The sequence below is a fragment of the Triticum dicoccoides genome, chromosome 1A (assembly GCF_002162155.2).
Source record: "Triticum dicoccoides isolate Atlit2015 ecotype Zavitan chromosome 1A, WEW_v2.0, whole genome shotgun sequence".
Classification (NCBI taxonomy): Eukaryota; Viridiplantae; Streptophyta; class Magnoliopsida; order Poales; family Poaceae; genus Triticum; species Triticum dicoccoides.
In genome coordinates, this window is record NC_041380.1 from 395,579,890 (window position 1) to 395,606,445 (window position 26,556).

The 26,556-nt window shown below is 42.0% G+C and overlaps 1 protein-coding gene across 7 annotated transcripts in view; it reads left to right on the forward strand.

The window, feature by feature from the left end:
- Window positions 1-20,746: 20,746 nt before the first annotated feature.
- Window positions 20,747-26,556, forward strand: part of LOC119275592 — an 8,363-nt gene continuing 2,553 nt past the window's right edge. For 5 of the 7 annotated variants that reach the window (XM_037556475.1, XM_037556465.1, XM_037556479.1 and 2 more), the window contains exons 1-9: window positions 20,747-20,913; window positions 22,323-22,404; window positions 22,547-22,600; window positions 22,710-22,895; window positions 23,000-23,130; window positions 23,216-23,494; window positions 23,657-23,808; window positions 24,391-24,488; window positions 24,592-24,612. In XM_037556475.1, the coding sequence (XP_037412372.1) occupies window positions 22,332-22,404; window positions 22,547-22,600; window positions 22,710-22,895; window positions 23,000-23,130; window positions 23,216-23,494; window positions 23,657-23,808; window positions 24,391-24,488; window positions 24,592-24,612 (994 nt within the window). In that variant the 5' untranslated portion in view covers window positions 20,747-20,913; window positions 22,323-22,331. Of the gene's footprint in view, window positions 20,914-21,197; window positions 22,405-22,546; window positions 22,601-22,709; window positions 22,896-22,999; window positions 23,131-23,215; window positions 23,495-23,656; window positions 23,809-24,390; window positions 24,489-24,591; window positions 24,613-24,955; window positions 26,247-26,556 lie in introns of those variants that run through there. The other 2 variants (XM_037556499.1, XM_037556472.1) reach the window with 2 other exon arrangements.

Here is a 26,556-nt window from a genome sequence, read left to right on the forward strand (position 1 = left end):
GATTATTCCTTGAAAATTTTAGACGAAATTCTTCATAAGTCTATTGCCTTGAGTAAGATGAACTCTAGTGATCCTAGCTTTGGTGATTGTCTATTTGAGCTTACCAATCTCATGCGTGCTAAAGGAAATGTTGGAATCATTAGAGATATCATATCCGAAGCTATTAGAATTCATAAAGGTAACCATTGTGATGATCATTTATCTAATGAATTACCCTCTCTAGGAATTGATCAATCACAAGATGATGTTGAACATGGATACTATGATGATAGTGACTATGATCTTGATGATGCAATGAGGCATTTTGGTCTTATGGCAAATCTTCGCGGCTACATGGCTAGAGGAAAGGAATGGGTCCTTGATAGTGGATGCACTGATCATATGACCAGAGATAAAGATATGTTCCGTGAGCTTGCTGAAAACGACGGCCCTCGAAAATATGTCACTTTTGGTGATAATTCAAAGGGTAAGGTGGTTGGCCTTGGTAAGGTGGCCATCTCACATGATAGCTCCATACAAAATGTCATGCTCGTTGAATCCCTTGGATACAATTTACTTTCAGTTTCTAGACTTGCGGATTTTGGTTCCAATGTCTTATTCACTGAAGTAGATTGACAAGTGTTTCGTAGAGACAATCATAAAATGGTCTTTATCGGTATACGTAGAGGAGATCTTTACATTGTTGATTTCACTAAAAAAGCTCAACCTAGAACTTGCTTAATTACCAAATCTTCTAAAGTCTGGTTGTGGCATAGAAGACTAGGTCATGTTGGTATGCGAAATCTTGATAAGCTTATTAAAGGTGATCATATCCTTGGAATAAATGATGTCATATTTGACAAGGATAGACTTTGTAGTGCTTGTCAAGCAGGGAAACAAGTTGGAGGAAGTCACCGCGCAAAGAACATCATGACCACATGAAGACCACTCGAGCTACTTCACATGGATCTCTTTGGTCCAAATGCCTACAAGAGTCTCGGTGGTAACTCATTTGGTCTAGTCATAGTTGATGATTTTTCAAGATTTACGTGGGTGTTCTTTCTTGATGACAAATCGCAGGTCCAAAAGATCTTCAAAAACTTCGCTAGGAAGGCCCAAAATCAGTTTGACGTGAAGATCAAGAAGGTTTGGAGCGACAACGGAACAGAGTTCAAGAACGCAAATGTGGACACCTTTCTTGACGAAGACGGGATTTCACACGAGTTCTCGGCTACGTACACACCTCAACAAAATGGAGTTGTTGAAAGGAAGAACCGGACTCTTATCGAGATGGCAAGAATGATGCTTGATGAGTACAAAACGCCAAAGCACTTTTGGGCGGAAGCGGTTGAGACAACTTGTCATGCAACAAATCGCTTGTATCTTCACAAGCTACTCGGCAAGACGGCATACGAGCTCCTCACCGGTAACAAACCCCAAGTTGGATACTTTCGAGTATTCGGCTCAAAGTGATACATTCTTGATAAGCATCATCTTTCTAAATTTGCTCCTAAATCTCATGAAGTTTCCTACTTGGTTATGGCTCAAACTCTCACACTTACCGTGTCTACAACAATTTCACCCAAAAGGTTGAAGAGACGGTAGATGTGAAGTTTGATGAATCTAGCGGCTCGCAAGTAGAGAAATTGTCAATTGATGTAGGAGACAAAGACCCTTCGGAAGCAATTCAAGACTTGTCCATTGGCAAGATTCGTCCAACGGAAGTGAAGGAGAGTACCTCGTCCGTCCAAGTGGAAGCTTCTACCTCACGACAAGGTGAACCAAGAGTTGATACGGAAGCATCCACAAGTGGGACACGCTAAGATGAAGAAAATGAGGAAGTGCACCAAGATGAACATCAACAACCTCCTCCACCACGACAAGAGAACGACAACATCAAAAGTGAAGAAGGCCAAGAAGAAGCACAAGATGAAGAGGATGTTCCACCCCGACCCAAGCAAAAGCTTTCACAAGTTCGAGCAAGAATTGCTAAGGATCATCCCGTCGAGCAAATCTACAATGATATCCAAACCGGGAGAATCACTCGCTCTGAAACTTGTTTAGCTAAATTTTGTGAACATTACTCATTCATCTCTAGCATTGAACCTATGAAGGTTGAAGAAGCATTGGAGGATCCAGACTGGATGAACGCTATGCATGAAGGGCTACACAACTTTGAGAGAAATCAAGTGTGGACATTGGTCGAGAAGCCCGACAACAACCACAACATCATTGGTACCAAATGGGTGTTTCGTGACAAGCAAGATGAAGATGGACAAGTGGTTCACAACAAAGCACGTCTCGTCGCCCAAGGCTACACACAAGTTGAAGGTGTGGACTATGGTGAGACATATGCTCCCGTTGCTAGACTTGAGTCCATTCGCATCTTACTTGCTTATGCTAATCACCATGATATCACCTTGTGCCAAATGGACATTAAAAGTGCTTTTCTAAATGGAAAAATTGAGGAAGAAGTTTATGTTAAGCAACCTCCCGGCTTCGTCAATCCTAAGAAACCTAATCATGTTTACAAACTTCACAAAGCCCTTTATGGTCTTGAACAAGCTCCTAGAGCATGGTATAAATGCTTGACCAAGTTCCTTATTGAAAAAGGCTTTGAAATTGGTAAAATTGATTCTACTCTTTTTACTAAAAGGGTTAATGGAGAACTATTTGTGTGCCAAATTTATGTTGATGATATCATATTTGGTTCAACTAACCCTCATTTTAGTGAGAAGTTTGGAAAGCTAATGTCGGAGAAGTTTCAGATGTCTATGATGAGTGAACTCAAATTCTTTCTCGGTGTGCAAATCAAGCAAACTAAGGAAGGTACCTTTGTGTCTCAAATGAAGTACACCAAGGACTTATTCAAGAAGTTCAATATGCAAGAATGCAAAGGTATGACTACACCCATGCCTACTAGTGGACATCTTGATTTGACCAAAGATGGTGAACCGATTGATCAAAAGGTTTATCGCTCTATGATTGGTTCATTGTTATATCTATGTGCCTCTCATCCCGATATTATGCTAAGTGTGTGCATGTGTGCACGATATCAAGCTGCTCCTAAAGAGTGCCATCTTAAGGCTGTGAAAAGGATAGTGAGATACCTAATCCATACACCAAATTTTGGCATTTGGTATCCCAAGAGGTCCTCTTTTGATCTTGTTGGCTACTCCGATTCGGACTATGCCGGAGACAAGGTTGATAGAAAATCCACTTCGGGTACTTGTCAATTCCTTGGTAGATCTCTCGTGTCTTGGTCTTCCAAGAAACAGAACTCGGTATCCTTATCCACCGCCGAAGCGGAATACATTGCCGCTGGTTCATGTTGTGCTCAATTACTTTGGATGACCCAAACTCTTAAAGATTATGGGATATATGTGAAACATGTTCCATTGCTATGTGACAATGAAAGTGCTATTAAGATTTCTCACAATCCCGTGCAACATTCTCGAACTAAGCATATTGAAGTTCGTCATCATTTCATTCGAGATCATGTTGCAAAAGGGGACATTAACCTTAAGCATGTTCGCACTGATAAGCAATTGGCGAATATATTCACTAAACCACTTGATGAGAAAGTGTTTTGCAGGTTGAGAGGTGAATTGAACATCATTGATGCTTCAAACTTGGAGTAGGAACTCCATTTGATACATGCGGGGCATGAGCCTATGACTAATCCTCGATATTTCTCTTATGATGCTATTCATATGTCTTGGATATATTTGTACCTTGCATGGTATCTAACCCGTGTAGGTACTTGGATGAATCTAAATCTATGAGATTGCCACACACTCACATCTTGAGCAATTTCTACATCACCAAGTCTCTACACAATGGTGGTTGAAGACAAGGAAGCACGAAACCATTCAAACATATCCTTTGGCAAATTATATGTTGAGTCTCATGATTGTCATTTTGGATACACAAGTGCTCTTCCTTGCAAAGCTAACCCATGTAGGTAGATGAACTCAAACTCCAAGTGGTGCTCCCAACTCTTGATGAACTACATCAACCTTGAGCAACCCACACAAGTTCAACTACATGATCAAGATCAACACCACCACCCAAGGTATGTTATTCCATCTTAGAGAAGCTTTACTCCAAGTCATGAGCCAAAGCAACTCGACAAGATGTGAATACATCAAGATGCTTAAACGAAAAATGGTAACCCCATTTTGAGCTTAAACGATGAGTATGACCTATGATCAAGTGCTCTCACTTGACTCCTAAGTCAATATACTCTAACATAGGTGACTTTGTCACCGACCATTTCTAGATGAAGTTCTCTAGTGTTTCTCCGTGCTTTTGCATTTGCATATTTGTTTCCACTTTCACTTCATCTAGAACTTTTAGTTTCTTTTCTTTCCTTTTTGTTCTGCATTTTCTGCATCCAATTCACTGCAAATCCTTCAGTAAATTCCTTGCATATCCTTGTGAGATCTTACTTGTCTAGTGAGCTGAGGTGACAAGTGGTTTCACTCTGATGAACTCGGTCACACTGGTTTGTTCTCTTCGGCCCAACCGAAATCTTTCGGTGCAACCGAAGCACACAACTCGGAGTCACCGATTCCATCACAGGAAAACCAACTTGCCACTTATTCCTGCTTTCTGTTTGCTCCAGCTCCACTCAATGATTCTTGTCCTCTACTAGCATCATATTAGACATGCTGCTTTGCTCTATGACTCAAGGACCAACCCATTTGTATCACATGTCCAGAAGAGCCCTTCTTGGAAATTGATGTCAAAGGGGGAGAGAGAGATCACATCAAAGCTTAATCCTTCCTATAGGGGGAGAAAGAGAGAATACTCAGGGGGAGAGAGTTTCTCAACTAGGAGAAAGTAAAATCATCAAAGACCCCAGATGCTTGGTGTTCAAGAGGAGAGATGTCACATGTCTTTAAGAGGGGAAAGACATGTTTGGTTGCTTGCTTTAGCTCAAGCTCTGTTGTTTCCTTTTTTGTTGCTCTGATTTTCTGTTCCCTATCTTCTCCCAATATCCCATGCAGATTCAGGGGGAGCAAGACATCTAAGGGGAGGAAATCTCTGATTTTATTGCATATCTTTACCTTTGGGGACATGTCTATACCCAATGTGGTACTTAGTACTCACTCTACGTGTCATCCCAGTCTTGGTTCTCTTGTGGTTTCTCTTGCTTGCTCTGGTCAGTAGGTGTATCTGTGTTATTTAACCTTGTTTGCGCAGGTTCATCCCATCCTAAGCCAACTCAAGACCACAAGGTAAGTATATGCATCACAGTCATGTGAATGAGAAGTTCTTGTTGATGTACATACTGTTTGCAAGAAGGACTCATGAGCATGAAGCCACAAGAGCAAGCAATGTGAATGCGTAAGTACATGTTTGCTTGCTCTGGTTTCTCTTGGCTATATGCGTAAACATGACAGAGTAAGCAATGTTTGCTTGCTCTGGTTTCTCTTGCTTGCTTGCTCTAATGCATATAGCCAAGATACATGTAACACATTGCTTACTCTGTCATGTTTACGCATTCACATGCTCCTATATTCAATATTCACATGATTGCATACATGTAGGGGGAGCCTATGCATGTTACATGTCTTTCCAAAGCTTTACTTGCTATTCTCTATATCTTTATCTAAAGCTTTCATGTATGTTGTCATCAATTACCAAAAAGGGGGAGATTGAAAGCACAAGTGCTCCCTGGGTGGTTTTGGTAATTAATGTCAACATATCTCTTGTTGGACTAACACTTTTACCTAGTATGTTTCAGATAAGTTCAACAATGGAGTGGCATGGACTAGAGGATGTGGAACCCCTTCAAGATGCTAAGGACAAAGGATTGGCTCAAGCTTCAAGATCAAGACTCTACATTTTCTATTTTAGTGATCCAAGATCACATTGAGTCTATAGGAAAAGCCAATACTATCAAGAGGGGATGAGGTGTTGCTTAATGGCTTGCTTGCTCAAAGTGCTTAGTGATATGCTCCAAAACCCTCAACTACCTTCCCACATCCACATATGACCTAAACCAAAAGTCAAACTCGGCCCCACCGATTCTATCTATCCGGCGCCACCGAGTTTCAGATGTCATAGCCACTGCCACAAACCCTAGCAAATCGGTTTCACTGATGGGGATCTCAGTCTCACCGAGATGGGATTGTAATCTCTCTCTGTATGTCCATTACCAAAATCGGTCTCACCGAGTTTGAGCAATCGATACTACCGAGATTACAATGCAAACCCTCTGGTTAGCTTATTACCAAAATCGGTCCCACCGAGTTTGTGTAATCGGTCCCATCGAGTTTGCCTGACCAACTCTCTGGTTAGCTTATTACCAAAATCGGTCCCACCGAGTTTGTGTAATCGGTCACACCGAGATTACGTTATGCCCTAACCCTAACCATATCGGTCCTACCGAGTTGCATCTCGGTCCCACCGAAAATCCTAACGGTCACTAGGTTTGCTGAATCGGTCTGACCGAGTTTAATCATTCGGTCCCACCGAGTTTGGAAAATTGTGTGTAACGGTTAGATTTTGTGTGGAGGCTATATATACCCCTCCACCCACTCTTCATTCGTGGAGAGAGCCATCAGAACATACCTACACTTCCAATACACATTTTCTGAGAGAGAACCACCTACACTTGTGTTGAGGTCAAGATATTCCATTCCAACCATATGAATCTTGATCTCTAGCCTTTCCCAAGTTGCTTTCCACCCAAATCTTCTTTCCACCAAATCCAAATCCTGTGAGAGAGAGTTGAGTGTTGGAGAGACTATCATTTGAAGCACAAGAGCAAGGAGTTCATCATCAACACACCATTTGTTACTTCTTGGAGAGTGGTGTCTCCTAGATTGGCTAGGTGTCACTTGGGAGCCTCCAACAAGATTGTGGAGTTGAACCAAGGAGTTTGTAAGGGCAAGGAGATCGCTACTTCGTGAAGATCTACCGCTAGTGAGGCAAGTCCTTCGTGGGCGACGGCCGTGATGGAATAGACAAGGTTGCTTCTTCATGGACCCTTCGTGGGTGGAGCCCTCCGTGGACTCGAGCAACCGTTACCCTTCGTGGGCTGAAGTCTCCATCAACGTGGATGTATGATAGCACCACCTATCAGAACCACGACAAAAACATCCATGTCTCCAATTGCGTTTGAATACTCCAAACCCTTCTCTTTACATTCTTGCAAGTTGCATGCTTTACTTTCCGCTGCTCATATACTCATTGCATGCTTGCTTGATATGTATTGTGTTTGTTAAACTTGTGCTTAAACTCCACTTAAACTTAAGAATATTAAAAACTGCAACTTTTGGCACTTAGTGTCTAATCACCCCCCTCTAGACACCTCTTCTCGATCCTTTCAATAGGGAGTGTGCGATGATGATCATATCAATCTTGGAACCACTTCCAATACACATCGTCACTTCACCCTTAACTAGTCTCTGTTCATTCTGAAACTCCCGTTTCGAGTTACTACTCTTAGCAACTGAACCAACATCAAATACCGAGGGGTTGCTATAAACACTAGTAAAGTACACATCAATAACATGTATATCAAGTATAGCTTTGTTCACTTTGCCATCCTTCTTATCCACCAAATACTTGGGGCAGTTCCGCTTCCAATGACCAGTCCCTTTGTAGTAGAAGCACTTAGTCTCAGGCTTAGGTCCAGACTTGGGCTTCTTCACTTGAACAACAACTCGCTTGTCGTTCTACTTGAAGTTCCCCTTCTTCCCTTTGCCCTTTACTTGAAACTAATGGTCTTGTCAACCATCAACACTTGAGGTTTTTCTTGATTTCTACCTTCGTCGATTTCAGCATCATGAAGAGCTTGGGAATCATTTCCATTATCCCTTGCATATTATAGTTCATCACGAAGTTCTAGTAACTTGGTGATAGTGACTAGAGAACTCTGCCAATCACTGTCTTATCTGGAAGATTAACTCCCACTTGATTCAAGCAATTGTAGTACCCAGACAATCTGAGCACATGCTCACTGCTTGAGCTATTCTGCTCCATCTTTTTAGCTATAGAACTTGTTGGAGACTTCATATCTCTCAACTCGGGTATTTGCTTGAAATATTAACTTCAACTCCTGGAACATCTCAAATCGTCCATGACATTCAAAACATCTTTGAAGTCCCGATTCTAAGCCGTTAAGCATGGTGCACTAAACTATCAAGTAGTCATCATATTGAGCTAGCCAAACGTTCATAACATTTGCATCTACTCCTGCAATAGGTCTATCACCTAGTGGTGCATTAAAGACATAATTCTTCTGTGTAGCAATGAGGATAATCCTTAGATCACGGATCCAATCCGCATCATTGCTACTAACATTTTTCAACATAATTTTTCTCTAGGAACACAATAAACTGGGAGCAACATCACGAGCTATTGATCTACAACATAGATATGCTAATACTACCAGGACTAAGTTCATGATAAACTAAAGTTCAATTAATCATATTACTTAAGAACTCCCACTTAGACAGACACCCCTCTAATCTTCTATGTGATCACGTGATCCATATCAACTAAACCATGTCCGATCATCACGTGAGATGGAGTAGTTTCAATGGTGAACATCACTATGTTGATCATATCTACTATATGATTCACGCTCGACCTTTCGGTCTCCGTGTTCCGAGGCCATATCTGTTATATGCTAGGCTCATCAAGTTTAACCTGAGTATTCCGTGTGTGCAACTGTTTTGCACCCGTTGTATTCGAACGTAGAGCCTATCACACCCGATCATCACGTGGTGTCTCAGCACGAAGAACTTTCACAATGGTGCATACTCAGGGAGAACACTTATACTTTGATAATTTAGTGAGGGATCATCTTATAATGCTACCATCGAACTAAGCAAAATAAGATGCATAAAAGATAAACATCACATGCAATCATAATATGTGACATGATATGGCCATCATCATCTTGTGCCTTTGATCTCCATCTCCAAAGCATCGTCATGATCTCCATCGTCACCGGCATGACACCATGATCTCCATCATCTTGATCTATATCAATGTATCGTCACATGGTCATCTCGCCAATAATTGCTCTTGCAACTATTGCTATCGCATAGTGATAAAGTAAAGCAATTATTTGGCGCTTGCATCTCTTATGCAATAGAGAGATAACCATAAGGCTTTTGCCAGTTGCCGATAACTTCAACAAAACATGATCATCTCATACAACAACTTATATCTCATCACGTCTTGACCTTATCACATCACAACATGCCCTGTAAAAACAAGTTAGATGTCCTCTACTTTGTTGTTGCAAGTTTTACGTGGCTGCTACGGGCTGAGCAAGAACCGTTCTTACCTACGCATCAAAACCACAATGATAGTTTGTCAAGTTGGTTCCGTTTTAACCTTCTCAAGGACCGGGCGTAGCCACACTCTGTCCAACTAAAGTTGGAGAAACTGACACCCGCCAGCCACCTGTGTGCAAAGCACGTCGGTAGAACCAGTCTCGCGTAAGCGTACGCGTAATGTCGGTCCGGGCCGCTTCATCCAACAATACCGCCGAACCAAAGTATGACATGCTGGTAAGCAGTATGACTTATATCACCCACAACTCACTTGTGTTCTACTCGTGCATATGACATCTACGCATAAAACCTGGCTCGGATGCCACTGTTGGGGAACGTAGTAATTTCAAAAATTTCCTATGCACACGCAAGATCATGGTGATGCATAGCAACGAGAGGGGAGAGTGTTGTCTACGTACCCTCATAGACCATTCGCGGAAGTGTTATATCAACGCGGTTGATGTAGTCGTACGTCTTCATGATCCGACCGATCCAAGTACCGAAAGCACAGCACCTCCAAGTTCTGCACACGTTCGGCTCAGTGACGTCCTTGCCTTCTCGATCCAGCAAGAGGGGCGAAGTAGTAGATGAGTTCCGGCAGCACGACGGCGTGGTGACGGTGTTGGTGAAGAACAATCTCCGCAGGGCTTCGCCTAAGCACTACGAAAACTAGGACGGAGGATAAACTAGAGGGGACGGGGTTGCCGGCACACGGCTTGGTGTTTCTTGATGTGTCTTGGGTGCTAGCCCTACCCCTCTATTTATATGTTGAGCCTTGGGGTCGAAACTTGGAGTAAAAGCCTCCACAAAGTCGGTTTCACCCGAAAGGCAAGAGTCCTTCTCGGACTGCAGGGCCAGACGCCAGGGTTCCCGGCGTCTGGACCCAGACGCCAGGGACCATGGCGTCTGGCCCCTGGACTCCACAAAACTTCCTTTTGCGCTTTCCAAAAACCTTGTGGGCTTTCCCCTTTGGCCCAAATAAAGTGTTCTCGTACCCAAACATTTCGGGAAACATCCGGAACCCCTTCCGGTAAATTCTGGAACCCTTCCGATGACCAAACACTATTATCCCATATATCAAACTTTATCCCCGGACCATTCTGGAGTTCCTCGTCATGTCCGTGATCTCATCCCGGACTCCGAACAACATTCGGTCACCAACATACATAAACTCATATAGTACTATATCGTCAACGAACATTAAGCGTGTGGACCCTACGGGTTCGAGAACTATGTAGACATGACCGAGACACCTCTCTGGTCAATAACCAATAGCGGGACCTGGATGCCCATATTGGCTCCTACATATTCTACGAAGATCTTTATCGGTCAGACCGCATACCAACATACGTTGTTCCCTTTGTCATCGGTATGTTACTTGCCCGAGATTCGATCGTCGGTATCTCAATACCCAGTTCAATCTCGTTACCGGCAAATCTCTTTACTCATTCCGTAATACATCATCCCGCAACTAACTCATTAGTTGCAATGCTTGCAAGGCTTATAGTGATGTGCATTACCGAGTGGGCCCAGAGATACCTCTCCGACAATCGGAGTGACAAATCCTAATCTTGAAATACGCCAACCCAACAAGTACCTTCGGAGACACCTGTAGAGCACCTTTATAATCACCCAGTTACGTTGTGATGTTTGGTAGCACACAAAGTGTTCCTCCGGTAAACGGGGGTTGCATAATCTCATAGTCATAGGAACATGTATAAGTCATGAAGAAAGCAATATCAACAAACTAAATGATCAAGTGCTAAGCTAACGGAATGGGTCAAGTCAATCACATCATTCTCCTAATGATGTGGTCCCGTTAATCAAATGACAACTCTTTGTCTATGGCTAGGAAACATAACCATCTTTGATCAACGAGCTAGTCAAGTAGAGGCATACTAGTGACACTCTGTTTGTCTATGTATTCACACGTGTATCATGTATTCGATCAATACAATTCTAGCATGAATAATAAACATTTATCATGATATAAGGAAATAAATAATAACTTTATTATTGCCTCTAGGGCATATTTCCTTCATCATCGACAACGGGCGTGTGGAGGGCCTCCATATTGCGGCGCTGAAGTTCCTCCCTCTACTGAGAAGAGAGAGTTTCGGGGTGGTACTCTTCATGAACGCGCGACGGATCGCCACCGCCATCGTCACCGCCATTGCGACGCATGCCAGGTGGGCTGCAAGTTGTGTTGACCATCAGGACCTCCGCCGCGGGATCGCTACTGTCGCACTCGGACAGGGTCTCGACGGAGCCAGTCAAACAGGCCGTAGAGATATTCATCGGGCTCGATCGCCGCGACTTGAGGGGTGGCCGACTGACGCGCCATCGCGTGCTTCACCCACCACTGAAGCCGTGACCGACCGGATCGCTTGTGATGGCGAGCGGTGGAGAGCGAAGATGTCGTGGGGGGCGACCGATACTGATTCGACGGCTGCTGCGAACACATGCGCGAAAGTGTGTCGCCCCACGAATGGGGAGCGCCTCGACGTCGAGAGGAGCTTCATGAAGCCAAGCGGAGTCGTCAGCGATGAAAACGAGCGCACCGAGACGGATCTCGCGGCCCTCCGCCAAACCTCCGCCGGAAACCATAATGAAAGGACTCAGAGAAATCGCAACCTCACCGGAAAGTCGCTAAGACACCTGCCCCAAGGTGGGCGCCAACTGTTGTGGTTCTAAGTCTGATAGTAAAGTAGGGGGTAGGAATGTAGAGGCAAGATCCTAGCTACGGTGAGATTGTGCACGCAAGATGTACAAGTTCAGGCCCTTCGCGGTGGAAGTAATAGCCCTTGTCTCAGGGGAGGGGTGGCTTATATAGAGTGCGCCAGGACCCCAACATGCCCACGTTACGAGGGTTCAATGTACATAAAGAGGGGACGTTACTGGTAACGTCAGCATTAAAGTGATATAAATGACCCTTAAGAATACGGAGTGAACTCCTGACCATTGCCATCCTGAGTGGCCTTAGATCTTCTGCGCTCCGAGTGGTTCATGATGTGGTCGAATGATTATGTCATGGTCGAATGGAATTGGGCTACCCGAGTGGAACTCATGGTCGAGCGGGTTGTATCTTGAGGTGATTCCAGTCGGTAGAATTTGCTATCCTTTGGATGTCTTTGACTATAGGGCAGTGTCCTTGGGGAGGGTACTTAGATCAGGTCTATTGCCCTACCCTAGGTACACGGCACCGTCACTGGTTGACCGTTTCTTTTGTTGCCTAATCACAAACAGTTCATCCGAGTGAACCGTATGTTGTACATCGCACACACCTTCATCTGGCTGCCCGTTTCTTTTGTGTTGCCTAATCACAAACAGTTCATCCGAGTGAACCGTATGCTGTATATCGCACACACCTTCATCTGGGTGCCCGTTTCTTTTGTTCCTCCTCATTGCAAACAGTTAATTGAACTAAACCGTATGCCCTGCATTACACACACAACTAAAATCCGAACCGTGTTTGATGCATCCGTCATCACAAACGTTTTGCACCTTTTTGACGGGTTTTTTACACCACCGATTGCGATTATTGCATCGCACACAAATTTGTCGAAGGGTCTCTGATCGTAGTGTCGGGTTAGCAGCATCCAGGAGTAGTGTTAGTTAGATTGAGAGATTAGAAACTCAGACCAATTGTAAAAGTACATGTGATCTAGCGGCTAGCCGGATGTCAGCCACAACTAACAAGGTTTTACCGGTGATTGCTAACTCGCCGGAGTCAAGCCGGACGTTTAATTATTCGCCAATGGCTGAAGAGGCCGCCGCCTAATTTACCTTTTGGAAAGACCTCCGCCTGATGGAGTGAACATGGTATCTACATGGGGCATCCTACATATCAATTTGTTCGGTTTATTCGGTTTCTGGGCACTGAAAACCGAACACAAACCAAACACCGAACAACCTTAAAATTTCCCACCGAATCAAAAAGCAAACCACCGAATTAACCGACATATCGGTTAATACGTTTCGTTTTGGTTTGGTTTTTTGGTTTCTGGTTTAACCGTACCCACCCCTACAAAGAATTATGCATAATTTTCCTAATTTGTTTATTATTGGTCGTTCCATGCATTGGCCGGGGTAAAAAATGCCCAAAACATGAGTTTTTCCTTGCATACTTATCCATGCCTGACGGCACTACACAACATTAGCATACTTTGAGTTTGTCCTTGTATTATCTGTTATTCACGGTAGAAATGCCCGAAACAAAGAAATGATGAATTGTAGTGTAGTCATTATTGTAGTTAAAGATTATGTTTAAAATTGATCATCACTTGGGAAGCTGCCAACTTGCAGGGTCGATGAGACATTAAATTGCCATATTGCTTTCCCCTCTTATTCACATGTTATGAATATATCTTTAACAATACAATTTAATATTTGTGTTTTCACAGGTAGGAGGACAGGATCAGATCGCTCACCAGTGATGAAGGCATTATGTGGTCGTTGCCGCGGTGCTAAATGTTGGTGTAGTGCCAAATAAGAGGTATGGTGCAAAATTCTTGAGCTAGACATTATGGTACAATGGAAATGTGAGGATTCTTGATCATCATACCCGTTTGTAGCCTATATCACTCTACAAACTGTACAACATGAAGTGTCTTTCACACCTGTTACAATCCAAGATTTGTTAATTAATCATATTAATTATATTCATAAGTAGTATAAAGTTGGATCATATATTATGAGGTTGGCAAGGGGGTTATTGGTGCTCATTAAAATATTGAAATAAGCCTGCATATATTTGTTGGTTTTCAATTTAAGCCTTTCAACTCAACTGAAATTATTATTTGTACATTATTTACTGACTTTTACCTCCTATTTTGTAGGCTATTTGGAACGATGGCAGGTTTTAACCAAGAAGTCCTCAATAGGTGGACTAGCTCAAAATGGAGAAGCATGCTGGTAGCTTTTTGATTGATTTATTAAACATTTAAGTTCGTAGCAATTCACAACGTCAATATCTTTGGGATGCCTTGTAATAGTTTAGAAAACTGTGTTTTTTCCGGTCTGATGTGGCATGCTGTCCACAGACGTCCTAACCCCATTCCCTCCTCATATATGATCTGGGTTTTCGGATAGCCTAGACATATGGAAACAATTTGGGGGTTCCGACTCTCTCTCTCTCTCTCTCTCTCTCTCTCTCTCTCTCTTGCTAATAGAATAATGAACAATTGGTAAGACTAATATTATAGACCTTCTCCTCAATCCTACCATGTATTATTCGACTTATGTGCTAATACAGGAAAAATATGTTGTAATTTTTTGAGTTGTGACCTATATTTTCTGGGCAAGTTTTAACCTTGTCGCAATTGTTGATGCATGTCATTCACCCTTTCACCCTTATATATGATGTTAATGTCTAAGTGTATGTCTAATGAGGGTTTCTCTTTGGTTGGTGTCTGAATAGGAGGTTGCTCGCTGGAGGCGGACGAATGGCACTCGGCGACGATGCACCCTGATATCTGTGTCATTGAGTTCCTGCGATGGCATGGCTGCATTAAAGGCAGAATGAATTTGCTAGTTACAGTTACATATCAAATACTAGATAATCCTTTGCACACATAGAGTCAATGTTCTCGATAAATGTCGTCTGCGTTTGCACGCAAAAAAGTACGGTGTCAGTTATAAATATAGCAATTAACATCACATTTCTGTTGGATGGAGATGATTAATTTATTTTAGATAATTTTATTTTAAACAGAAAATCCTTTAAATGAGAAGCTGATGCTTACACAAACACGAGTTAATTAGCTCCTTTGAGCGGGTTTGTCTCCCAGATAAACCAAACACGGTAAGTTTAAAACCCTGTTATCTATTAAGGCATATCGATCCAAGTATTGTTCTTCTTTTAGATGACTCTGATCTTTTAGGGGGTGTATAGGGCATCAAGTGTTAGTTCATTAGTGACATAAGAATGTAGTACTAAACTGCTAATAAATGATTGTGGCTGGAGTTTAGTGTGCTGATGAAGAAACATTACCGCGTGAGTAGTAAATGAAGCGTACGACCAGAGGTTGGCAGTTACAACACGTACATGTGATAGAAGCATGGTGGGACCCGAGTTAGAGCACATACATTAAATTCTCAGCTTTCTTAGAATAGGATAATACCCGAGATTATTATAGAAAATGTATGTCTAGGACACATCTAGATGTGACATAGTTATGTCACATCTAACCTGATGTCCACTATGTTTGTGGTCTATTCCCGCGATGACATGGCTGCATTAAAGGCAGAATGAATTTGCTAGTTACAGATACATATCAAATACTAGATAATACACTGTGACTCCTATCCTCTGCACACATAGAGTCAATGTTCTCAATAAATATCGTCTGTGTTTGCACGCAAAAAAGTACGGTGTCAGTTATAAATGTAGCAATTAACATCACATTTCTGTTGGATGGAGATGAATAATTTATGTTAGATAATTTTATTTTAAACGGAAAATCCTTTAAATGAGAAGCTGATGCTTACACAAACACGAGTTAATTAGCTCCTTTGAGCGGGTTTGTCTCCCAGATAAACCAAACACGGTAAGTTCTAAACCATGTTATCTATTAAGGCATACCGATCCAAGTATTGTTCTTCTTTTAGATGACTCTGATCTTTTAGGGGGCGTATAGGGCATCAAGTGTTAGTTCATTAGTGACATAAGAATGTAGTACTAAACTGCTAATAAATGATTGTGGCTGGAGTTTAGTGTGCTGAGGAAGAAACATTACCGCGTGAGTAGTAAATGAAGTGTACGACCAGAGGTTTGCGGTTACAGCATGTACATGTGATAGATGCATGGTGTGACCAGAGTTAGAGCACATACATTAAATTCCCAGCTTTCTTAGAATAGGATAATACCTGAGATTATTATAGAAAGGGTCTGTTGTCATATCTAACCAGATGTCCACTATGTTTGTGGTCTATTTTTTGTTTTGTCCCAGCTTTTTTTTGTTCCTTGTTGATGCATTATTTGTGGGAGCTTAGATGTGACATCCTTAAAAACATCTAGATGTGAATTAGACAAATTGTCATAGAAAATGTTTCTGGAATTATTCTCAGTTTCTCAATTAACAGAAAAGAAAAAGAAAATATGTTAGAAAATCTCTCAAATCTAATTGATAATTTCACATGAATTAGTATCGTAAAAATTAAGTTCGTAGAAATGTTTGATTTCGTGAAATGGCTTTTAACTTTGAGATGAAAAAGTTGAAGGAAGATGAAAGGGGATAGATGGAATCAATGGGAAAGGCATTAACTGATGACATGACCATTGCTTGAGTAAATGTAGCTTTAGTTGTTGGATATTGGCGGCTCGAGTAGGAGCGTGTTGTGGAGTGGGCCACTGCATGCAGAGGATACAGTGCTTTACATCTCTAATTCAAAACATACATGCAACGGAAATGATGAATACATATAGTGGTGTGAATCCCAATGCATATTCAATGGTGGGATATCAGGGGGTTGAGCCCGCAGGTGCTCCTATGCAATTTCGGTTGCTCGCTTCCCTTTTATGTCAGCTCATATTACAATAACCCCTAAAAAAGCTCATATTACAACACACACATTTCCTTTTGGGTTTTATGTGAAAATCCTTTTGAGCTGATACACAAAATATGAAGTTACATAACTCAAACAAAACTGGAAAATTATTATAAAAATAAAGATAAATGCCATTAAAATTTTAAAGAATAAACTTTATCATGGATTGATATATCTACCTGTCACAAGAGAGGTAGGAGTAGCATGTTCTAGAAGATGTCTTTGCTGCAATAATTTGTAAACGGTAAATTGTATGGTTTCAAGCGCCTAAATCCATATTATGTAATAGTTTGCTAGCCAATTGCATATTGCAATGAAGTTTCTGGTTGTAACGTCTTGAAACATTTGCTTAAAGGAAAAAAAATCCATCACGTGTTTTTAATTAATGGATAATAACAATACACATGCTCTCGTGAGGCAATTGATTTTAAGAATTAAAAAAAGGCATTCAAGTGTTATTATCATTTGTAATGCAGTGTAGTATAAAGTGTTCAATGTTTTGTACCACCTTCTTTATTTTGTGCATCAGGTGTATAGGATCAAATTACATTTTTTATTGAAGTACATTGCAAGCGAATTAGATTCCATTTTTTTCCGTTTGTTATTGGTTATCTTTCTACGAATATAAATTTGACATGCAACCAATATAAATTTTTAAAAGCCCGTGGCAACGCACGGGCAGTCTGCTAGTCAATATGGTGTTGGACCACTGGGCCACTAAATTATCAGACGGGAGCAGAACAGAAGACAATCAGGAGATGAAGGAGATGACGAAGGCGTTCTACACGGCTCTATACACTTCTGAAGGTACAGAGAATATGCAAGAGGTTATCAATGCAGTCCCGCGCAAAGTGACACGCCAAATGAATGATGTCTTGAACGCTCCCTACAAAGTCGAGGAAGTAAAAACTGCGCTGTTTCAAATGTCACCTCAGAAGACCCCCGGACCGGATGGTTTTCCTGCACAATTTTTTCAGAAACATTGAGATATTTGTTCTAAGGAGGTGACTAAAGTTGTCCTTAGAATTGTGGAAGGCGTGGAAAGTGCCCGTGAGATCAATAACACGGTTTTGGTGTTAATACCAAAGGTAAAAAATTCCATGCTTCTTACACAGTTCCGTCCCATCAGCTTATGCAATGTTTTGTACAAAATAGCATCCAAAGTTATTGCTAATCGTTTGAAGAGTGTGCTGCCAGACATAATCTCTGAGGAGCAATCAGCCTTTGTACCAGGCCGTCTTATTACTGATAACATAATTGCTGCGTATGAGTGTTTGCATTTTATGAAGCAGAATAAGGCACAAAAAAACAGGCATTGTGCACTAAAGCTTGACATGATGAAGGCCTATGACAGGGTGGAATGGAGTTATCTGAAGGAAATCATGTTAAAGCTGGGGTTCACGAGCAGATGGGTGAATATTGTCATGGGTATGGTCACCTCAGTCTCGTTCTCAGTTCTTTTTAATGGGGAGAAGTTAGAAGAATTTGAGCCTACTCGTGGAATTCGACAAGGGGATCCTATATCACCTTACCTCTTTTTGCTAGCAGCAGAGGGCCTTTCGTGCCTCTTAAAAACTAGAGTTCAGTCATCTAATCTGGGTGGAATACAAGTGGCTTCATCAGCTCCGCCGGTGAACCATTTGTTGTTTGCAGATGACAGCCTGCTGTTTTTTAAAGCAAATGTTGAGGGAGCTGAGGAGGTTTCTCAATTGTTGGAGATATATGCTAGAGCATCTGGCCAGCGAATTAACAAGGATAAGTGTTCACTGTTCTTTAGCAAGGGATGCCCGGAGTCCACAAGAACTAATATTAAGACTACCTTGCAAATTCCCAACGAGCAGCTAAATGACAAATATCTTGGCATGCCTTCTGACGTTGGGAGTTCAAAGAATGGCGCCTTCAAGTACCTTAAAGATAGACTATGGAACAAGATACAAGGGTGGATGGAGAAACTACTTTCAGCAGCTGGGAAGGAGGTGCTTATTAAATCAGTAGCACAAGCTATTCCGGTGTACTAAATGTCTTGTTTCAAGCTTCCGAGGGGTTTATGCCAACAATTGACTTCAATGATTAAAGCCTTTTGGTGGGGAAGTAAACAGGGCAAGAGGAAACCTTATTGGGTGTCATGGGACTCTATGAGCATGCCAAAGTACATGGGGGGGGGGCTGGGCTTCCGCGACTTTGAAATCTTTAACTTGGTGCTTTTGGCAAGACAAGCCCGGAGAGTTTTGGAAAACCCTAGTTCACTAAGTGCTCGAATCCTTAAAGCGGTGTACTTCCCGGAAGGTGATCTCCTGACTGCCACTATTGGCGGGCATCCCTCCCAGATATGGAGGGGCTTGATAGAGGGACGCGATATCATGAAGATTGGACTAGTCCGGAGGATAGGCAATGGAAATACAAGTCATATTTGGGATATGAATTGGTTACCCAGGAAGGAAAATATGAGGCCCATTGTTGCTTTAAAATTAGATCCCCCGATGATGGTGGCGGAGCTGATTGATCGCGACAATGCTTGCTGGAACACAACTCTACTAGGTGAAGTTTTCCTCCCATATGATATAGCAGCCATTCTGAAGATACCAATCTGTACAAGAAATATGGAAGATTTCTGGTCATGGGGCTTTGAAAAGAACGGTATCTTCTCTGTACGTTCTGCTTACAAGATGATAGTGGATATAAAAAGGAGGCATGAGGACTAGCTAGAAGGTAGAGGAGGATCTTCTGACACGGCTGCAAACGAGAAGGCTTGGGATACATTATGGAACGTGCATGTCCCGGCGAAACTCAAAAACTTTCTCTGGAGATTGGCCAAAAATTCGCTACCTACAGAAGATATTCGAAAGAACAGGAAAATGTCACACCATGATCAGTGCTATGTATGTGGAGCCGAGGACTCGTGGAGACATAGCCTCCTTGAGTGCACCATGGCAAGATGTGTGTGGTCTCTTGTAGATCACGATCTGCTGGATCATGTGATTGCCACAACTGAGCCGTCGGCGAGAGCCTGGATGTTCTTCATGATGGAAACCTTGGATCGTGAAACACTCACTAGATTGACAGTAACCTTGTGGGCAATCTGGTTTGCTCGGAGACAGCTTATTCATGAAGGAATACATCAAAGTCCACATGAGACACACAGGTTTGTGCTGAATTATCTAGCTGACCTAGCCCAGCTAGAGCCGGTGCAAGAGACACAAAGAAATACAAGTCATCGGCATGCTAGGCAGGCTCCAAGATGGGTCCCACCCCCAGAGGGTTTTGTGAAGATCTATGTAGACGCTGGAGTTTCGGAGGGAACAAACACTGGAACAACGGCAGCTTTATGTCGTGATCGGGATGGAACTTATTTGGGTTCCTCCATGTTGGTAATTGAGGGGCTGACGGATCCAACTACACTAGAGGCAATAGCATGTAGAGAGGGCATGGCTTTGGCTTTGGACCTGGGAACGAATCATATACAGATTGCTTCAGACTGTAAGCAGGTAGTAAATCATATCCATCAGAGAGCTGGGGCGATCATGGCGTTATCATCAAAGAGATCTTACAAACCTCCAACTTATTCACGACTTGTAATTTTTTCCTTTAAACCTCGGGAGTCGAACTATGAGGCTCATAGACTTGCTAGATTTGGTATTTCACTTCCTGCTGGAAGGCATTTGTGGTTGGGTATCCAGCATGACCCAATTGTAATACCTATAAACATTCTAGATGATCAATAAAGGCTTGGCCAGTTTTTCTCAAAAAAAATCTAGTTATATTATTTTTCGCAATTTTTTTACCTAGTTATATTAATATTAATATTAAGAAAGAAAAGAAAGAGAAGATCACTGTCCGCCAATCTGCCAAGCCTCTCAGCCCGCTATATGTCACTCTACGGCCCACTAATTGCCATCGTCCTCAACTGCCGCCCAACATCCCTACCGAAAGCCGCTCAACCCACCGAAAGACCCGTCAAAAAAAAAAAGCCGCTCAACCCTAAGATCGGGGCGCTCGTGAGGAGGTGACCTTCCCTCCCGACGACGGATACAGCGGCGGCTAGCGGATTCGCACGCGCGTTCCTCTTCCTATTCAAGTTGTGGAGGTATTAGGGCATGTACAATGGTGCTATCTTAGGAGTGCCACATAGGATAAATGATGAGGTGGAGGAGAGAGAACTCATAAGAAAAGGTTTGTCTTCTCTTATTTAAGATAAAACAAGAGATGATCTCTTAGCACAATTTGTCTCACCATGTTTTAAGGAATTGCTAGTTATTGAAGATAAGGCTAAGATATAATCCATTGTAGACATACTCTTTTTTCATCTCTAAATTACATGCAAGACTTAAGATAAGGTTGTCTTATTAACCATTGTACATGCCCTTATTTTCTCATAGGCGTCTCCTCCGCTCGTTTGTACTAGCGTGGTCTGGAGATCTATCCCGGCTTGGATTAAGCTGTTTTGTTCGACGCGAAACCCTAACTGATTGTATTGCTTGGAAATGTTTGTGGTGGCCTTCTATTAAGCTGTAAGCAATCCAATCCAAGCACTTTATCGCAGTTTTTTTTCTGTGTGTTGGAGTACGAGTATAACAGTTTAATTTCCTAAAAAATGTTATGGATTCCACTGAACTCCATACGCGTTAGATCTGCAACTACTACTATCTGATTTATACGTTATAGTGTTGTTTGCGATAAATGTTTACTCCCTGCATCGCTATTTACATGCCGGGCTCTTTTTTTGTGATTTAACTTTGGCCAATAGTATATGCGTTATGTGTCATAAAAACTATATCATTGAAATCTTTTTATGATTGCGAATTTGTTGATATTGTTTTTTTAATGTAAGGGCTAAGTGGTGAAACCCAGCTCACGAACACACAGAGAGAGAGATGAACACGAGGATTTTGCGCAGCGCACAACTTATGCTACTTTTCGTTTTTCCCTTCCTTATTTGTAGCTGCTTACAGGCTAACTGAAAACCACAAAATCAGGACATGACTAAGCCTACTGATCGTGCCATCCCACGATCGCTGAGCCACTCCCTCGAGGATGCCGTGCCTCATGCGTTATCTCCACGCCATCCCACGGATACACGATCACCAGCCTACAAACTAACTGGATCAGCTCGACGACTATCTCAACGAGCTGACCGATTATTCTGCTGAAGCAAAACTAATCCTAAACAGTTAACTGACAGAGAACTAGCCGTTGTCGACAACAGCCTGAAATGCTACAGTTAACTGACGAAACTGTCGTCAGGCTTAAGCTTCAACATTTAACACATAACCCATGTTTAGTTGGTCAAATTGATGGTCAAATCTGAATTTTCAAATGCGTGCACACCACCTAAATTAGAACGGTGGAAGTGCACGATAGTTTGAACTACATTAGGTCAATATACTGTCCATGAGAGAACGGAGTGTGTAATGGATTCGTCAACGATATACCCTATTAGTTCTGATTAGTTGGTATTTGGATTTGGATGACTGGGTTTTGTTCCATCTATTCAAGGTTTGAAAGATGCCAAGAGACAAGCGCAGGCCGAGAGGCTTGAATGAAGTACAATATGCCACCAAGAGAGTACTTAGGTCAAGTGAGTCACTGCCTCCAAATTTTGCATGCCACTTCCTCCTTTTACCTTCTTGCATGCATGTATTTGCATAACTATGTTGAAGAACTCGCCATTCTGTTGTTGTATCATTATATTTCTAATTAACCAATACCTTTCTGTTCAGGTAGTATCTCCAAAGTGGAATCTGTCAATTCTACGGAAACTGGTGAATGTGCCGGTAGTAAACCCACCAAAGACACTTGCTTTATATGCACATTATTTATCAGATCTTTAGGATTATGATTCATAAATCAACTGAATTGGTTGAAATTATGATATTCCTGTAGGAGATACAGTGCAACGCACAACTGGAAGTTCCATTGCATTGTCAGATGGTAAAACTAAGATCAGTGATAATTTGGGGGCTGTCAATGCTAGTAAAACTGATGAACGTCACTTGAGTGAAGATCTCATTTCACAAGCTGCTGCTTCAAACTTCAAACCAACTGTTGTATCTCTTGCTTCATTCGAAGGTGATTATACTGTTATATATATGCACATTAGCTACCAGATTTACTTCTATAAGATTATGATTTATACATCAACCGCAGTGGCTGATATTATGAGATTTCTGTAGGAGATACCATGCTGGTTGAATGCACAGGTGTATGCATCGAATGCCCAGATCCTAATAGTGCAAGGTTTCTGACTTCATTAAGCTTGTGTACATCATCAGATGGTAGAAGGATGGCCAGTGATAATTTCAGGGTTGGCGCTGCGAACTTTTCTCTACTCCTCTCCCTTATATTATATGCGCTAATTGTTCAGTATAATCACTGTTTTATCACTGCAGATTGAAGTAAGCTTCCCAAATGGAGTTCTTGATGGGCAGTTAGTGTATTATGATTCATATTATGGTATTGCTGTTGTCAGCACCCAGCATGTGCCTGTCTGTGAAGGAGATCACAGGCTAGTGCTTAATCATGATGAAGCACTTAAGTCTAGCAGTGAGGTAGTAGCGTTATGGTGCTCTTCCAGTTCAGAAAAATTAATGGCCAAAAGTGGGCAATTGATTGGCCCTCTAGATGGTACAGTCCACAAGCTTATGTTCAGCACATGTAAAATCACTACGGTGAGCTCTTATGTTCTATCTGGTTTTACTACGCTGTCCTAATAAATAACCTTATCATGGTATGAATTGCTTAATCTAGTATTGTAAGCACTAAACTATATTCTGCAAGACATTAAAACTGCATTTTTGTCTTTCTTGATTGTCATTTCGAATCTGTCTTAGGCTGGGATTGGAGGCCCCCTCATTGATATAGATGGGAATTTTGTTGGCATGAACTATTATAGTCAAATGGGGGACTGCTCCCAAAAAGTGATTACTCCCTGCCTTCCAAGGAATTTAATTCTAAAATGCATGGAGCATTCTGGGATACTCAGGTATGTATATCTAGGCTTGCACTATCTTCAAGATACAGTTTTCTGTTTGGCCCATGCTTGTCCAGTTGTCCTCCTATTTTTCCCTGTCTTACATTCCCAATTTGAATTGTAAGGCATCCAATTTGCATGCCAAGCAGCTTTCAAGATTTCATAGTATATCCCACTATGCTGGCCCATTGCCTATCTTGTATTTTTGTATATTTTGGCTTCTGTAAACGTTTCTCCTTGTAGCTTAATAGGTTGTGGCATTACCTGGATACTTACACCCACATCAACTGCCCTGTTAGTATCTGTTGTACATGCCCTGAACTAGATTGTTTTTTGGGTTCCATGCTGGCGCTAATATATTTTCGTAAATGAGTAGTACTGCTAGTTTCTTATTCAAACCAGAATATGGACAAACTTATATTTCAGACGTCCCTAGAGATTTTGTTCCTCATTTTCAGTTTTTTTTGTGAGATATCTCATATGTGTAACCATTTGGCTCTACTTCCTCGTTGTATCTTGCCCTCATTTCCTGTATGGTCTCCGGTATCTAGTTTCTGAATTAACCACAGTAGTTTTTACTACATTGCACTGCAGGCTTGAAACCAAGCAAGAGGGCGATGGTACAATAGGAAGTAGCACGGGCACGAGGGAGATATGTAAATCTTCTACACATGGTAACTTCTATCAGGAGGGTGAGCAAAACACACTGACTAATTAGAACTATTGCATTGTGCACTATCAGCAATTCATCCTTATCATATTGTTCTAATGTCTCGAATCAATAATTATTTGTAGGTTTCTTCACGATGAACCCAGGTTAGTTTTCTGGTTACTTGTTATTAGCATACTACTATTATACGTTGTGTGCTCTAAAATGGGTAACTACTGCCATGCGTACGTATAGCACGGGTAAGGGATTGGGGAATAACAGATAGATGAACTCTCATTGCTTGATTGATTATGGATACATATGATCTCTTAGTAATATAATCCAAAGGATACAGATCTGATCTCTATCTCCAATCATACCTCTTTCATGTCTAACATTTCTTCTTCTCTTTAAATATTATTATATTTTTATTTTGATATTCCATAATTCTATATCCGTGCACATAACAACTATGATGGACCCCTTGACCAGTAGCTCATCCTGCTGCAGCCAATGTGCCCCCACATGGATGAAATGTAGCTCTTCAGACTCTTTCGCTACAGGTGAGGATGAGGACACGCCAAAGATGGAGAGCCTACACGTGGCCCCGCAGACAACCGGATTGATCTAATTGGGGTCAGATGATTGGATTGCTTTAGTTGTGTCCTAACCTGGACGATTGCCGGATGCTGCAACCCACTAGGATGGCCCAAGTAGAAACCCAAATGGTGGTGGCTCACGTGCAAGCCCATGCTTTGCTGAAGCTACGAGAGAAAGTCCACGTGGCATGGTTGTGGGTTCAGTCCCATCATTTACAGTGTTAAGTTTGGGGAAATGATTGGAGCGGGAGCTCCACAATGCAGCTCAGCTGATCCCAATGCTGCTAGAGGTCATGCCTCAGATGCCGACAACACTATTCCCTGCTGCACCCAACCTCATTAAACCCACCTCCGCGTCAACCAATTGTATTTGTGCCTTAGCTGCAGCTATCTGTGGAGAAAATTCCTTAAATGACACTGTTCTAAATGTTGTTTCCCTATTTGACACCGAAAAACTTTTTCTTCCCTATCCGACACTGTGTCTAAAATTTATGCCTTTTACGACACTTTTATCCATTTGGAGCCTTAACGATGTTAAATGACACCTGAAAAGACCTATTTACCCCTTATGTGATATGTGATTAAAATTGTTATGTGGTAGTTTAGCTTCATTATACGACTCTGTCTGGATGTAGTTTAGCTTCAGTACTTCCATATAAAGACGTCGGCGGCGCATAATAAATTGCACGCGAGGACATGATGCGGACATGTTAGAGGGCACAGATCTCATGCAGCTCGCGGCGTGGCGCGCAGCGAGCGGCATGGGGCCAGCAAAATTGTAGCAGGCAAGGTGCGTGGTTCAGCTGTGCGGAGGCATACGGCGGCTGAGGGCAGCGCGTTTGGCAACGGCAGGGCGCACGGGTTAGCAGGGTGGCCGGTGTACATCAATACTAGTACATGGCACAGTACATACTCGATCGATAGTATACACAAGTCAGTACGATAAATATTGTAGTCAGTGCTTGTACTTTTTTGTGTGAAAAAACCAGTTCCTGTACACGATCGATAGTAGTATACAACAAGTCAGTAAGTTAATAGAGTTGAGATTGAACGAAAGAAAATAAACAGGACCGACAAGATCATGTGCCCATCACCCACCTCGTGTGTTCGTGTTGTGGCCATCAGCCAGCCAGCGGGAGATCGGCTGCTTAGCTAGCTTCGTCTAGTACGTATAGCTTGGAAAATACTCTGAGCTAGCCTCGTACGTGTGCCGGCGACTTGTGTAATTGTGTGCTTGCCTCTAGGCCAATCAAGGCCAACTCTCAGGGTGCAGAATAAGTTATTTTGCACCCAGGGTTTTCTATATTCAGAATTTACATTTGGTATACAAATATTTACGCTTGTATTGACTCATGACACACAGATGGGCATGGAGTGCAGTATATGAGTCATAGAAACATAAAACAGAAAAAATATGCCTGTATGTATATTTTATATTTGTAATTTCACTACACAACAATTTTTTCTTACGTTCTTCTTGACTAACATCGTAAGTTAAAAATTTACATGACG